Below are 15,963 nucleotides of genomic sequence, written 5' to 3'. Positions count from 1 at the left end.
GCCAGTCAGTGTCGAAGAGTCGAAGAGAGGGCCTAACCACTAATCCAATTAGCAACGTCACACAGTACAGTCGAGTTCGTAGAGAAGAAAACAGTTTACACACTAAAGTTCAAGCACGTCACCATAAACAGTTCACATGGGCACGAAACAGTTCAAGCAGTTCTTCAAGCTACCAGAAACAAGAAAGTCTTTGGCGTAGTCTTCTTAAGTGCACTACAAGAACAAAAGAAAGCGTCCGAAGCTGTATACAGCCGGAAATCGTTCAGAGTCACACTTCCATGTACACAGGTGGGTGTTTGCCGGAAAAGTCTACGGTTGCCTAGAAACTCGGCGCCTCTTCCGCTTTGGGGAGCATGAACCTCTGCTGTAAAAGACACTCTGGTTGCCTTTTCTGCACCTCTTACTAGGGTGTCTGTGTCCTGACAATGCGGTAGGAAAAAAGCACGATTGAAGTGCGGTGAACAGGTCACGTTTCTTTCGGGTGTGTGGCTTTCGCCTCCGTTGGCGGTTGCTTTTAAGGGGTTTGCGCGAACGGTTGGGTGGAGTTCCTTTAGGTTGCGTACCACTTAGCGGGCTGATCCAGAAAGCTGTGGTTGGTACTGCGTAAAAGATGTCGAACCTCACACTCCCACGCAGTAATGGGCCTGTTGAAAATCTTTTAGTTCGACGCGTTACGGAGCTGAGCGGATGCATTCCACGTCAGCTCTATTTTTTCACGTTATTTGTGGCGAAACCACTCAAGATAACCTCGCGAAACCTATCACTGGGAGCGCCCGAAGTTCTCCGACACCGAGGGACACCAACCCCTGGAGGTTTCGACCACGGACTGGCCTTTTTGAGCCGGCTTCCCTGCCCTAGGCTGGAGCCAGCGCTAACCCTAACTGCAGCTTCGGTGCACCGAGGTGGAACGACGGCGGCGGCCTTGCCCTAGCCGCTTACATCCCGTCTCGGGCATCCATCGAGGCTTCAGGCGACTTCCCCCGAAAGCCGGAGCAGCGCAATGGACGGCATCGAAGTAAAGGGTGAGCCAATCTCACCGGACGATATCACGGAGGAAGCTGGCTGGCTAGCAAGCCACCGCCGGCGAGGCGCTCGCGCCCTTGTCAAGCTGAGCCCAATAGCAGAACATCCTCTCGAGCAAGGCGCCGTTGGCTCTCGTGAGCCGGACCGAAAGCCGCGAGCGCAACAGTCACTACGAAGACAGAATCGGGCGCCGCGTCAACCGCACTTGCCGAGTGAAGATTTATAGATAGTGCTCCGGCCGAGAACAGGCCTCGATGTAACCAAAGTCAGCCACGCGTGGCTTCGTGACGGGGTGCTGCGTGACACCGGCCTTACCGACGACGAAGCAGTCGAGGATCTCCTCCGCATAATGCGGAGAAAAATATCATCGTTGCGAGCACACCAAGCCTGCAACGTGCCCAAAAATACAATGAGGTGAAGGCACTCCACATCGGAGGAAAGATGTACGAGGTCACCGGGTATGCGGCACCTCCGGAAGACACCGTCAAGGGTGTAATTCATATTATCCCAGACTACGACAGTGCCACAGACATCCCTAACAGCCTGGTATACAAGAAAAATCCAACCATTCTTCAGGCAAGACGAATGGGCCGGACCAACGCAGTCCTTATCGTCTACGAGGGTAAAACGGTCCCGCACTACATCTACTACCGTGGGGCCGAGTACCGCTGCTTCCTCCACAAGAAGCGCCACGAAATCTGCGACGGATGCGGCCGACTAGGACACCGAGTGGATGTCTGCCCAGCCCCGGATAAGAAGATATGCAAGCTCTGCGGCGAAGAGACACCGGGCAAAGACCACTCGTGCGCGCCCAAGTGTGCACTCTGCGGCAAGGACCACGCCACCGGGGACAAGAAATGCCGACTCCCCTTTCAAACCCCCTACGTACTGAAGAAGCGCAAGTGGGACAAGCAGCGCAGGAAGCAGCACCAAGACCACCGGCAACAACAACACGGTAATCCTGAAGGAGGCAACTCGTCAGAACTTCTTAAATCTGGTGGGGCTCTGCACAGAGGCCGGGATCGTTCGAGCTCCTTCCCCCGGTTGCCCCAAGAAGAGCGGCAAAGCAGGCGAGACACAGGCCGCCGAACGGGAATCCGGGACCCCTCCTCCCAGGGCCGCAGCTGTTCGCGATCATCGTCGCGTCGTCGCCAACCGAGCAAAGAGGGCCGGAGCCTCCAGCGGCGACCATCTCGATCCACGTCACGCGGCGGCGAAAGGACCACCCACAACAACCACAAAAACAAGGTGAGCTGGGCAGCCACGGTCTCCCACGGTGAGTGGGCAAGCGAGCAGCGCCGGCATCATGTCTCACGTATCCCGCTTCTGCATTTCGCAGGCTTTGATTACGCTGCTAGTGCTGCCGTCTCCACCGACGATATTCACTGCAACGGGCACTCCGGTCCCGCTGCCACCACCGAGCCAATCTTCTGACGACCACAATCAAGAACACGGCTTTTTCTACGCTTGGCCTGACACGGTGCACCAGGATTCCTGCGAAACACCATCGTCGGTGACGTCGCCAGTCCCAGCGGCCAACTTAAACAGCTGCTGGCACGACTACCGCTTCAGTGGGCAAGCCAGCAGCGCCGGCATCATGTCTCACGCATCCCGCTTCTGCATTTCGCAGGTGTGTAAACGCTTTTCGCTACATGCTAAGCGAAGTGATAACCGCTATATACTGCCGCTCCCTTGCCCACACGTATTATGTGAAACGTTTTCCGAGTGCTTTTCTTTGGTCCTCATTTTGCTCTGTTCTGGTGACGTCGAGACGAATCCCGGGACACGTAATACCCGTTCCCAGGCCCTGGTTGATCTAGAGGATTTACCCGAGGACCCTGCACAGCATACAGATATTCTTTTTCGTCTTCTCAAGGAGGTTCATGCACAGCAGACTGAATCGTCAAAGAACCACGCCGAGCTGATAGCCGACATAAAAGCTATAAAAACTGGGCAGAAAAGCATTGAAACAAAAATTGGCGCTATTCAGAAGAGGTTAGACGCCGTAGAAGAAAAAATGAAAGCATTTGATCGCATGGATGAGGACATGATACACCTTCAGAGCTCCGTTGACACATTAACAACTCAACAAGATAGCCTGCAATCACGCGTTGATGATCTGGAGGGCAGGTCGAGACGCAACAACATCATTCTTCGAGGTATACCGCATGACCGCGAAACGTGGGAGGAATCTGAGGTGCGCGTAAGGGAAGTTTTACATGGCATTTTAGACCCGTTACCCGAGACTGCAATTGAGCGTGCGCATCGCTTGGGGCAATATCATCCAGGGAAATGTCGCCCAATTATTGTTCGATTCTCAAATTCAAACTACTGTCCGTGCGGAAAAAACTGATGGAAAAAGATGTCTCAGTAAGCGAAGACTTTTCGCCCAGTACACGTCACGCAAGAAAGAAGTTATACGAATTTGCCAAGACTCAGACTGACGATTTCCAGATTCGGTACAACAAGCTCGTAATGAACAAAAAACAGTACATCTACAATCCTGTAACTGATACCGTGAGTGCAATCGCTCCCCAAGTGGCGCCAACAAACCACAACGGGAGTGCTGCGCATCCGTCTAGCGCATACGGAGGCGTGAGGGGCAGTGATCGCCCCGTTCCTTGCGTATCAGTTCTTTTCACCAACATTCGGAGCGTTACCAACAAACGCGATATCATAGCTTCTGCCATAGATACGATTGGCGCCGATATAGTCGTATTAATAGAAACTTGGCTGCACTCGCACGTACAAAACAACGAAATTTTCCAAACCGCTCATAACTTCACAATTTATCGCTGCGACCGAAATAACCGCCAAGGGGGCGGTGTCCTCTTGGCCATTTCGAAAGACTTCAAATCCTACTTTATTGATATCCCAACCAACTTAGAAACTTTATGGGCCATCACTGAACTCGGGTATCAGAAAATAATCGTGGGCGTTTGCTATCGGCCCCCTGATCATACTTCCGACTTCATAAACGGCCTTCATGACATAACACACACAGTTTCTTCTCGTTATCCTCATCTGCCTTTATTTTTATTGGGTGATTTCAACATTCCTAATATAAATTGGGCTACCGAACCACCTACCATCCTTCCACCATCAACATTAGCCAAAGAATTCGTCGACCTGTGCTCTGTATTTTCCTTCTGTCAAGTAGTTCCTGAACCAACAAGAACAACACTTTCAACCGCCAATACCCTTGACCTCGTACTAACAACCAGACCTGACGTTGCTTCGAACATTACCTACGCACCGGGTTTAAGTGATCATTCATTGCTGTCGTTCAACATGCAGCTCGCGCGTGCGAAACCACTTAAGAGCACCAAAATTATTCCTGATTATAATAAAGCAAATTTTGAAGGCAATAATCATGACCTGTGCAATTTTCTTGGCACTTTTCTGGAGGGTTTTGACGAGCGCACTGTGCAAACTAATTGGAATCTGTTTGTACGTAAGGTAGATGAACTAACCAACAAACACATTGCCGTCCACTCTATCACTACAAACTTACACGCTCCATGGTATAATAACCACATTAAGCTACTATCTAACAAGAAGACGCGTCTATACAGATTAGCAAAGCGTTCTAACAACGCTGCCCGATGGAATTCCTACAAATTAGCGTCTGCTGAGTACATCAAAGCAATCCAATCTGCTAAAGACACATTTATCAATACCACTCTCCCATCCATGCTATATAAAGATCCTAAAAAGTTTTGGTGCGTCATAAACCCAAGCAGTGAACATACGATAACCCTTACCGATAGCTCTGGTGACGCTGTAGCCCCCGAGCAGTGCACTTTATTTCTCAACAATTCTTTCACTCGTAATTTTTGTCGCACCATTAATGCTCCTGTGCCTCCCAAGAAGTGCTATAATTACCCAGTCATGTTCCCAATAATGATAGATTCTGTTGGTGTAGAAAACACAATTAAGTCCCTGAAACTTTCATCCGGCCCCGGTTCCGACCTGATTACCACCAAGTTCCTTAAAGGTACCTGCTCCTACTCATCCATTATTCTTGCTAAAATTTTTCAACAGTCGCTTCACGAAGGCATATTACCAATCGAATGGAAGATTGGCAAAATTGTACCATTTCACAAGTCGGGTGACAAGCATTCCCCATTAAAGTATAGACACATGTCGCTTACTATTATTCCATGCAAAATATTTGAGCACATTTTGTTCTCTAACCTTGCAAGCTTCCTGGAGACTAACTCATTTTTTACGCGTCACCAACATGGCTTTAGGAAAACATTCTCGTGCGAAACTCAGCTTGTAGCCTTTACACACAAATTAAACGTCATTCTTGATCAATCTAGCTTTGCTGACTGGATATTTATAGATTTTTCCAAAGCTTTTTATAAAGTCTGTCACAACTTACTGTTGCACAAATTAAATGAACTTAATATAGATCCCAGGCTTCTAACATGGCTCGAATGCTTTCTAAAAAATCGCTCTCAATTTGTTTCAGTTAATAATGCAAGCTCTGAGCCAAGTGCCGTTCATTCCGGAGTACCACAAGGCTCCGTACTAGGCCCACTGCTCTTCCTTATATACATTAATGATTTACCTTCCTGCATTACCTCTAATATTCATTTGTTCTAGGATGACTGCGTAATCTTCCGGGGGATAACTTGTGATGGTGATATAACGTCTCTCCAACATGACCTTAACTTCATTTCTCTTTGGTGTACAGCATGGCTCATGGAATTAAATAGTAAGAAATGTAAATTTTTACGCGTTTCGAGAGCAAACCATCAACTTCCAACCTATTACCTTGATGACACACCTCTTCAATCCGTGAGAAACTATAAATACCTTGGGGTGCATATATCAACCGACCTGACCTGGACTGTTCACTGTAATTACGTAATTAAAAATGCTTACCGAATGTTAGGTTATCTCCGCCGCAACTTTTCAACGGCCCCTTCTTCCTTGAAACTTCTTCTTTACACTAGAATAATATGATCTAAACTTGAATATTCCGCTGCAGTATGGGATCCTAGTCATGCTAACCTAATACACTGTCTTGAAATGGTACAGAACAACTCGACTCGTTTTATACTTTGTAATTACAACCGGACAGCAAGCATAACAGCCATGAAATCCAGCCTTAAGTTGCCTGCACTTTCATCCCGTCGTAAGATGTTCCGTCTCCACTTGCTTCGCAAGCTGTTTCATCCCCCTTCGCTACGGGACGGTCTTATCTTGGCTCCTAGTTATCCTCGGTATTCAATGGCGTGGAATGTATGCAGGCAACTAAGTGTGTGCCGCCATATCTGTGGCCAAGCGTGTGTTGCTAGGCGACGTTGCGCGCACGGCCCGCAGACCAGGCACCCCTCTTCTCCTCCGTGCAACCGTGTGAGTGCGCCCGTGGCCTCCGCGATTTGCTGCCGGCGGCGCGCCGCCGACAGCCGATCGCGGAGGCCGTGGTGCGCCGTCACTCGTTACGTCGGGCTCCGCGGGATGGCGGCACTTGCCCGTGCTAAGCACGACTGTAAAACGCATGACTGTGTTTCACGTTACGAACTCTTTGCCGTACACAAAGTGTTGCGTCGAGTTCACTGTGAGTGCGATTAATAACACCTCTGTTGGCGCCACAGTTTAGAATCAGATTGGAACGGAGCAGGGGACGCACGCCGTTGTCTTTTTTTCTCTTCGGAGTGCGGCCGCAGTGGCCCAGGCTGCGCCGTGTCCGTTGCGCATCGGCCATGTCTGTGGCCGTTTCCAGTGTTGCTAAGCGAAGAAATTGACCGCTAAACTTTTCAACGAATACAGTCTATATTTCACCTCGCCTGGATCATTCCCATAAAGTCGGGTTGCCCCTTTGCAAGACTCACGCTTCCTCTCAGTCTGTCATACCACGCACCTCTGAGGACTGGAACCGCCTTCCCGCATCAGTGGCCATCATTGAAAATCACCTTCATTTCAAAAGTGCGTTAGCTAATTATGCGTAATTTAGGTCACTAAAGTATGCCATTACGTGATGTTGTGTTGTTCCTGTACAGTATTTATTTCCTTGTCGTTTTGCCTTTCTTGGTCTAATTTTCATAATTCCCGCGCCTTTGTTTGCTATAAAGCCTGTTAGCTAAAACTGTATAATTAGGAACTTCTGCTCAATGTACGATTCACATCTGCATTTTGTAAAACTTTTGTGTTTTCTTTTGCAACCACTCCCCTCTGTAATGCCTTTTGCCCCTGAGGGTATTGCAAATAAATAAATAAATAAATAAATAAATAAATAAATAAATAAATAAATAAATAAATAAAAGCATGTCTTCGAAAAATGTATTTATACGTCCAGTATTTTGGGGGTGCAGCACGATGTCCTAATTATATTACAGACGAAGTACCAATAAAGAGTTTTCGTACAGTGCTTTAATCAGCGTGTATTTATTTGTTTTTTAAAATAATACCGTCACGGGCGAATGGGCATTACGGAGGGGAGTGTGTACAGAAACATAAAAAGTACCAAAACGCTGCTGAAGGCAGTATGGTAGTGATTCCTAATTATGTACTGTTGGCTAATAAACTTCATTGTAAATAAAAGCACTTTAAGCATGGTCCAGTATATGAAATGTTAGCTAGAGCGAAAAAAAACAAACGCAACAAACGGAGTGGCAATGTACCTGGCAATACAATAACAGGATTCTGTGTTTGTCGTCGCTTTTCTCGTTGCCACTTCTTCGTTAAGAGGTAAAACCTCTCCATCACAATTGTCTGGCCTTTGCATAGCCATCGTGACGTCTGCATGCGACAGTTCTAATAATAACACGTAAAAACGCCGAAGCAACAAGCGATCCCATTGACCCTACCGCAGCGTCTCGAGAGCGCAGGGCGGCAAAGCGAGTCGTGTGCAGCGCGCCGGCCGGTGCGAGAGTGAAATCCGAGGAGGAAAGTGGGCGGAGGGAGGAGAGTGTCGCTACTTTCCAAAATATAGGGGTTTTAGGTGTACGATGTTCGGAGTGCCTCCTACCCATCGCAGTTTCCCTATAGCCCGGACGTGGCTCCGCACGTCTCGCTTGTAGATGCTACCGCGGCGGGCGCCGATGGTGAAGCTTGATTTGCTTTATCTGCCTGGTTATGACGACGGACGCATTGCAACGAGATTTCGATATATTATACTCAAGGGACATAGCGTTTCTTTGGCTGTATAAACGCCAGAATGTTGGTCCGCGTCTGCGTCAATCAATTCAACGCGTATTGCAACCATTATTTATTTTTGCCCTTTTTTTGTGAAACTACCACCCGCGATGATTGCTGCGCGGGTTTCCCCGTGAGTACCTATTTTAGAACGTGAGCAAGGTGACCTGTCGTGATAATGTATTCGAATAAACTATTTCTCGTCTAAATTCTTTTCGTTTTGGTGTGCTCATTTTTATTTACCAACCAACTGCATGTTTTAGGCAAAAAATACAAAGACGCAACGGACGAAAAATGGCACTGACGTAACGGAGACGGGCAAGATAAGCAATCGGTTGGATAAAGCAAGGGCAGAAAACGCGCATTTCACCCTCGCCGTTTGCTGCTGAAGCGTGTGTAAGCGAAGCATGTTAAGGTGCCGGGAATCCAGCTCCACCGTTCAGGGTGGAGACACCCTTTGAATGGTCCCGTGCCGCCGCTATTGGGCCAAAGCGCTGAACGCACTGTTCTTTTCATTTCCCACAAGGTCCAGCAACGCCAAACAGATCAGATGATCCTAACTTCGCGAGTGAAGAGCGTTGCGGCGATAATTTTAGCGTGGTTTTGATACAATGACTTGCTGCGGCGGCGAGTGGGTGACCCAAAATGGCGGCACCAGTGAATACGTATCTGCACCCTGCACGGTGGACGCGTGGGATTCGAGTCACACTAAGGCATGTCAGCAAAAAAAGTGTCCACTATCTCCCAACACTGAATGTCATCAGCTTTGCCACTTGAAGTGAAGGAAAAGACAGGATAGTGAGCATTGTTGGACGCTCACGCGCACACGGATGTCTCGATCCCAGAAGTGCAGCGTTGAATGGCGCGGCGACGCATTTTGCAACGCGCTTGCGTGTCCCGGATTATTTTGCCGCCGGCTGTACGCAATCAGTGCACACGGATGTGCAGGCTTGTGTACTGCCGACAGTATTTCATCACAGCAAACCACTACGGCGCAGTTAGAGACAATTATATTCGTGAGCATTTATTTCGAGCACAGTTTTGGGATTTCAGTGAGTAATAGAAGCACAGATGGACTACAATTTTATTGTTACCTATAATTCATGAAACACCGTCATCATTCAAGCCTGAGCACAACAAGAGGCTCGTTCTTTTGTCTACGGATTCCCTGCCCTCCGAGGCCCAAATAAACACTGCTAATTTCAGCTTAATCTCGATATATACACCGGGAGATGCCACTTTATTTTGGTATTTCTTTCTAGAATTAATAGCTAAGCTTCGCCCATACTTTCGAAAGATTAAATCACACCAAGCTGACCGGGCAACGAATACAAATTTCATTTCGCGGAAGTCGCTTTTCAGTAGTTCTATTCAGAATGACGCCATGCTGGGGGTTTTGAATGTGTATTATTTCCGCAGCTCCGTGTATTTACCGCACTACGTATGCAAAATCACGCCTAACACTCCGCGGTTTGAACATGTGATTATTTCTAATATTTTAATCTATCCCCGAGTTGTTCGGCCTTACTTCCCTTTCAGAAATGCAAGAGTAAGTACGTGTTTAAATACCATCACCTTCCCACCTCCAACCTTAGCCACACTTGATCACTCTTAACGTAACCTTCATTTTCTAGCTCACTTGCCGAAAAGTTCATGTTCAGAAAACGTATGCCTGTATTGCCATCATTAGATGGTTTCTCTGAACAATGCTTGAAACTATCAATCCAAGATGAACCACTGTAACGGTGCAGTTCTTGTTCCGTCTCCGGGTGGATGATGCTGAGCTTCAATGCTTTCTTAAAAGGCCACTCAAGAAACTCGTCATCGTCACCTTTATGCAATCGAAAAACCAGACACAGAATCAAGTCGTCACCATGTTTTGTGAATTCAATACTCCAAGATATTAGGTAACCCCCTAAATATACTTTAACCTCTTCGGTCTCAGACCAAACGCCTTTACGTGCCTTTTCTTTGTGGGCCGCATATCCCTTCACTACCCGCTGATGCGTTCTTTTGTCACGTGGGACCGACGTCAATACGGATGTTTCCGCGCTTCCCGAAGATTGGCTCTTTTCAGCATACGGGGTTTTTACCCCCGCTAAGTTTCGATCTGAGGCTTGGTCAAACTGTTGTGTTAGTGCTTCTTTCACATTAGCGAGGTTGTGGCAAACTTCACCGAGTTTCACACTCTGCGAGGCGATCTCCAAAGACTGTTGAGAAAGCTTAGCATTCAGCTCGCTTACACGTTGTTCAGTTTTTTCTTCGTGTTCTACCAAGGCTTTTACCACCGCTTCCAAACGATCGATAGTTTTAATTGAGGCTGTCCTTAATTCTTCTGTTAGTGCTTCCTTTAAATGGTTATTATTGTGGCAAACTTGAACGAGTTTGTCACTCAGGGAGCCGCTCTCCAACGATAATTGACAAACCTTAGCATATATATCCCCGACTCGGTGCTGTACCTCTCCTTGGAACGCTACGAACTGCGCATTTTCTCTGTTATCTGTACCCTGTGGTGGATCAGGCGCAGCACGCAATACGAGCGCACGACATTGGGATCTCAGGTGTGCACACAAATCGCGGCACAGCAGCGTCGCCGAGCACTTGGGGCAGCGGGTGACGTGGTGCTGGCAATCGTGGCGAACGTGCTCGGCGATTTGCGAAGCTGGAATGACGGCCCGGCAGCCGTTGGCTTCGTTCCAGCAGTGCACCTATTTGAAGAAGAGGGAGGGTAACATTGAGAAAGGAGGAAAATAACTGAGTGCAAGTTTTTTTTAAACGATAGTCTTTTTTTGGGTTACCTAAAGAAGAAAACTTTGGTCTGGCTATCTGAACGTCTGCCTGTCCCTCGATTCAGCCGCACGCCTAAATTCGGAGAATTGTTAAACAAGATGTTTGTGAAACGAAAACGCTTCTAAATTTCAAGACCTGGTGGGAATCTTTATATTCGATTGATTTATTGTTTTGACCCTCTTGGGTATCTTTAATAGGCGCCGAAATCTCGTACACACGGGCGGTTTTTTATTTTGGCCTGCATGAATTTTTATATTTCTCAACATTGTTTAGCAACGAGAAACTATTAAACCTACTTGAGGTAAGTCGTCAACACGTAATATTTGCTTAGGAAAGTCGTGAAAACTAAAAAACCCCGCATGGAGTCAGTGAGTGCCAGATCGCAGGAGCTTAAAATAACTCTTCAAAACAAATTCGCACTTCTAAACGAGAAGAACGAGTTCACTGTAGGAAGCTACATGACAACCTAACATCCGCAATCAGTGAATCAGCAGCAGCTGTGGGAGAAGCAAGATGTTGGGAACAAACGGAAAAACTAAGAAAACGAAGGACCTAATTGCCAAACGTAAGAACCTGAAAGTGTCAAGTTCGACCGATCAGATTGAAATACCCGAGCTGTCAAAACTGATTAACAGAAGTAAACCAAACGGCATTCGTGCATATAACATGGAAGTCATCGAGTGAACGCTGAAAATAAGTGGCAAGTTTGAAAGCAACTAAGAGAAAGCTAGCCACCGGCAAAGACAGGATATGAGGACTCGGAGACGAGCAAGGTAACATTACGCACAACTTCGACGAGAAAATAAAGGTAGCAGGACGATTCTACACCAGGCTGTATGCCAGCGACGTTAGACCATGGGAAACTACTGAGAGTACAAGCTGAATTTGCGATGTCCTACTAGTAACTAAAGAGCACGCAGGAAATGCATGAAAAGAGGAAAATCTGCAGGTAACGACAGCATAACCGTTGACCTTTTAAAGGAGTGAGGATATATTGTACTGAAAAATCGTGCTGTACTATTTTTGCAATGCTTAAAGGAGCCCTGAAGACCAAATACAAGTAGAATTTATTAGAAAGACTGCTTAGTCCCGATAAAAATGGTACCAATATCATCGCAATCTTCCAAAAAATTACGGAGATATTAAAGAAAACGTGTGAAGCCGTCGCGACCCCCTAGCCAATTTCCCGCAACTTTTGTATGATGTCACGGCACCTTGTTTGTGCGATTGGCGGCCGCTTAACTCAGCTGTCGCGACGACACACGACTGGACGTCTGTAATGGGGCCTGTAGTTCCATTTGACCGCATCACTTGAATGATAACGTGCAGTTAACGCACTGAAAATTATATTTTATTGTTGGCCCGTATGACGTCATTCTTGCTCATAACACGAGACTGTGGCGCAAAATTTGAAAGTTTTTAAATACTGCTTGCTCTTTTAGTTAAAAACATATTTTGTGGCTGTAATGGAGCGGAGTGAGATACCGAATCCTAGTTTCAAATTAAACGAAGTTGTATTTTCTGTTCATGGCTGCTATAAGGACTCAAAATGTGCCCATAGCCTGGAAAAAGCCAACGTTTTACAGACCAATCAGCATACGCTGAGTTGTTTACAAGCTGTTTAACAACATTATAATCAGCCGCATCGGTGACAGCCTGGATTTCCAACAGCCCAGAGAGCAGGCTGGGTTTAGGCAAGGGTACTCAACATTAGATCCCATCTATGTTTTCAATCAAGTGAAAGAAAAATGAGCCGAATACACTAGACCCCTTTCTATGACATTTATATACTATAAGAAAGCGTGTGATTCAGTTCTCACCACCGACGTACTATAAGCACTAAAATACCAGGGAATAGACGAGACCTAGATGAGACTTCTGGAACACCTATATAAGAAATACACGGGCAGGATAAATCTCCAAAAGCAACGCGAGAAATTCCCGATCCCAGAGGGCGTAAGACAAGGAGATGCCATCTCGCGAAAACTATTCCCAGCATGTCCGGAGGGGGTATATAGAAAGCCTGAGTGGGAAAACTTAGGTTTAAGGATAAACGGTAAAAACTTGAGCCATTTGTCGTTTGCGGACGACATAGTCTTGCTGAGTGAGACTGAAGAACACCTGCCAACAAGGCTTGGTTACCACAATCAGAAAGCACGGTCATGGGGCTAAAAAATATAAATAAATCTCAAGAAATGAGTTAGAAGCATGCCAAAAACGTCCTCTTCAGCTTAGGAAACAAAACGGTAGAAGGCGTAAAAAAATATAACTAACTGGGACAGGTGGTTAGCGCTGACCAACCAACAAGAGAGAAATCCGCCGCAGAAAAGGTACGAATTGGGGAGCGCTTGACACAAGCACTCCCGAATAATGAAAAGTAAGCTACCTCTGTTATTCAAAGGAAAAATCGGCGACCAGTGCACACTGCCGGGGATGATATCTGGAGCTGAAACTTGGCGCCTTACTAAAGAACTTGGAAGCAAACTTAGGTCGGCTCAACGGGATATGGAATGAATATTGTTAGGATAACACTCAGAGACAGGAACCGAGCTGCCTGAATCAGAGAACGAACTACTGGAGACGATATTATAGTTCAAAAAGAGAAAAAGAAACGGACTTGGGCTGGCCATGTAGTGAGGCGAACCGACAACCGGTGGACAATTATAGTAACAGAGTGGATACCAAGAGATGGCTGTGGAAGGGTGGGGCGTTAATCAGATGGAGGGATGAAATAAAAAAATAGGCGGTAAACTGTAAGCGAGCAGCGTAGGACCGGGACGGTTGGAGGTCAGTTGGAGAGGCCTTCGTCCTTCAGTGGAGCTAAGTAGTCTTATGATGATGATGATGAAGCAGAGATCACACTATAATTAAACACGTTAAAATTTTCCAGGTGCAAGTGGCCAATTCTTTCACTACAGCCGCAGGCCCCGACATACCCCTCAGTCAGCGCCAAATCACCACTCGGAGTGGGAATACGGTCGAGGGTATCCACTTTACGCACAAAGCTGTCCGCAGCACTATTATGTTCTGCGCGGTGGTTGTTTATCTTCTATCGCTCCGCGATAAGTCAATGCACGCGGCTCTCTGTATTTGGCATGTTACTGATACAGAATGGGCCGGCTATACTGCGCGCCAGCAAAGAAATTAGGAAAGCGAACAGTGACGACTTTTCTGCTTCTAACGCCCCTACGCTCTTTATTTTCGTGCATATTTCATGGATGCGAAAATGGCATACATACCCACACACCTACGTACTACGTGCTGTAGTGGGTAAATGAGGCGCAACTAAAACGAATACCTTGATAGCCTGTTGCAATCTTTTTACTGCCACCCAACTGTGGTTATTGGAGGTCCCATAACAGCACGAATTAGAATATAGAATGAATGCACCGCTTCCATTTCTAGACCCGGCGCTTTACCCAGATTCCAACAACTGCCTGACGCATCCCAGTTGCTTCCGATGAACACGTTAAAGGCAGCTCCAATGAAATGCGGATGGAGAGAGATAAGAGGGCATTCCAGCATACGGCCGAGTGTACACAGATCATGAAGGATATCAAAAATATCTTGAACTTGTTAAGTGCGGCCAGCCTGTCTCCCAACGTTCAGTCGTATGCGCGACCACACCCATGCCTCACCTTTCGTCGTAGCAGGTTCTCGGCTTGATACTTCTTACTGGTAACGTCGTCTTTGCCGGAAACATCTCCGTCCAGTGGACACACGCATTCCGAAGTTGAAGCGCAGCAATGGTAGCAGGGTTCGCATAAAATGTGCCCACATACAAGATAAAACGTTGTTCTCGAAACGTTGCCGCACGCACTGCAGATTAAGCCTGCTGGAATAGGCTCAACGAACGTCAGGGGCCTCCGTTCGAGGGATTCTGAATAACCGACCAGTACAAACTCTTTGCTGCAATGGGCCATGTTTGAAGGCGCGCAGAGACGGAGGGCGTATGCTGCCACCTTGCTTGCTGCAAGGGTGTCTGACAACGACGACAATGGAGCGCCTTTTGATATGAGCAGCTGACGTGAGTTGTTTGCGTTCCGAGATAAGCGCTTCAATATGGCCCGATGGCTGTGCCGTGCGCAGCCAACGCCTGCTAGGTAAGATAAAGGCTCCCCCAAAGAGCTTGAGCAATTGTATAAATCACTCGCCTTTTGTTCATCATGAATACCCTTAGCGAAAACTAACACGTTTGAAATACGTACGAGCCTGCTTGAAGGGCACTTCAGGTATGCTTTTGTATTTTTACATATATTTCCAGTGCATTAAAAATGTATTTTCACCCGCCGCGGTGGCTCAGTGGCTAAGGCGTTGCGCTGCTGAGAACGAGGGGGCGGTTTCGATTCCTGGCCGCGGCGGCCGCTTTTCTGATGGAGGCGAAAAGCAAAAACGCCCGTGTGTACGAGATTTCGGCGCACGTTAAAGATCCCCAGGTGGTCAAAATTAATGCGGAGCCGTCCACCACGGCGCGCCTCATCGCCTGCGTTGCGTCGGCCCGTTAAACCCTACAATCAATCAATCAAAAATGTATTTTTTTCAATTTGTACTAAATATTGAAAATACATTTTTAAACACGCGGAAAAATACAGTGCTTTTAAGTACCCTCAAAATACATTAAGAACACACTCAACCTAATGAATGTTCGCTAAAGGTATTCAAAATATATTGAAAATGGATTTTTTGGGGCAAAACGATCACGGTGTAAGTGCACTAAATATAATACAAATTCACTTTAATAAATACGTTCACAGCAGCACTCTGAGAATACCTAAATATTATTCTGAAGCATATAAATATACTCCGAATATGTTCGAAATATATTTCAAATGCCTTTTATGTTTGTGGAACGAACATGGTAGAAATACACCAAGATTAAAGCAAAATATGTATTGCAAATACCTTTTAAATGCATTAAAAAGCTTTGCCAAAACACATTTCGAGTACGCTACAGGCGCTGCTTCAGTTGCTGAATCTTAAGATTCACGTAAAGCCGGTCGC

General features: G+C 46.8%; 1 protein-coding gene across 1 annotated transcript; it reads right to left on the bottom strand.

Moving 5' to 3' along the window:
* Window positions 1-9,238: 9,238 nt before the first annotated feature.
* On the bottom strand, window positions 9,239-14,999 carry LOC144137981 (uncharacterized). Its single transcript, XM_077670016.1, has 2 exons — window positions 14,601-14,999; window positions 9,239-10,880 (listed from the first exon to the last, which is right to left on the bottom strand). Exons 1-2 carry the CDS (start codon window positions 14,883-14,885, stop codon window positions 9,744-9,746), a joined length of 1,422 nt encoding a protein of 473 aa, XP_077526142.1. The 5' UTR covers window positions 14,886-14,999; the 3' UTR covers window positions 9,239-9,743.
* Between the last annotated feature and the right edge of the window lie 964 nt (window positions 15,000-15,963).

This window comes from Haemaphysalis longicornis, unplaced genomic scaffold (genome assembly GCF_048455015.1).
Source record: "Haemaphysalis longicornis isolate Haplotype H1 unplaced genomic scaffold, Haemaphysalis longicornis Haplotype H1 scaffold_5, whole genome shotgun sequence".
Lineage (NCBI taxonomy): Eukaryota > Metazoa > Arthropoda > Arachnida > Ixodida > Ixodidae > Haemaphysalis > Haemaphysalis longicornis.
Note: the sequence above shows the minus strand (reverse complement) of the source record. Positions and strands in the feature narration are given on the sequence as shown.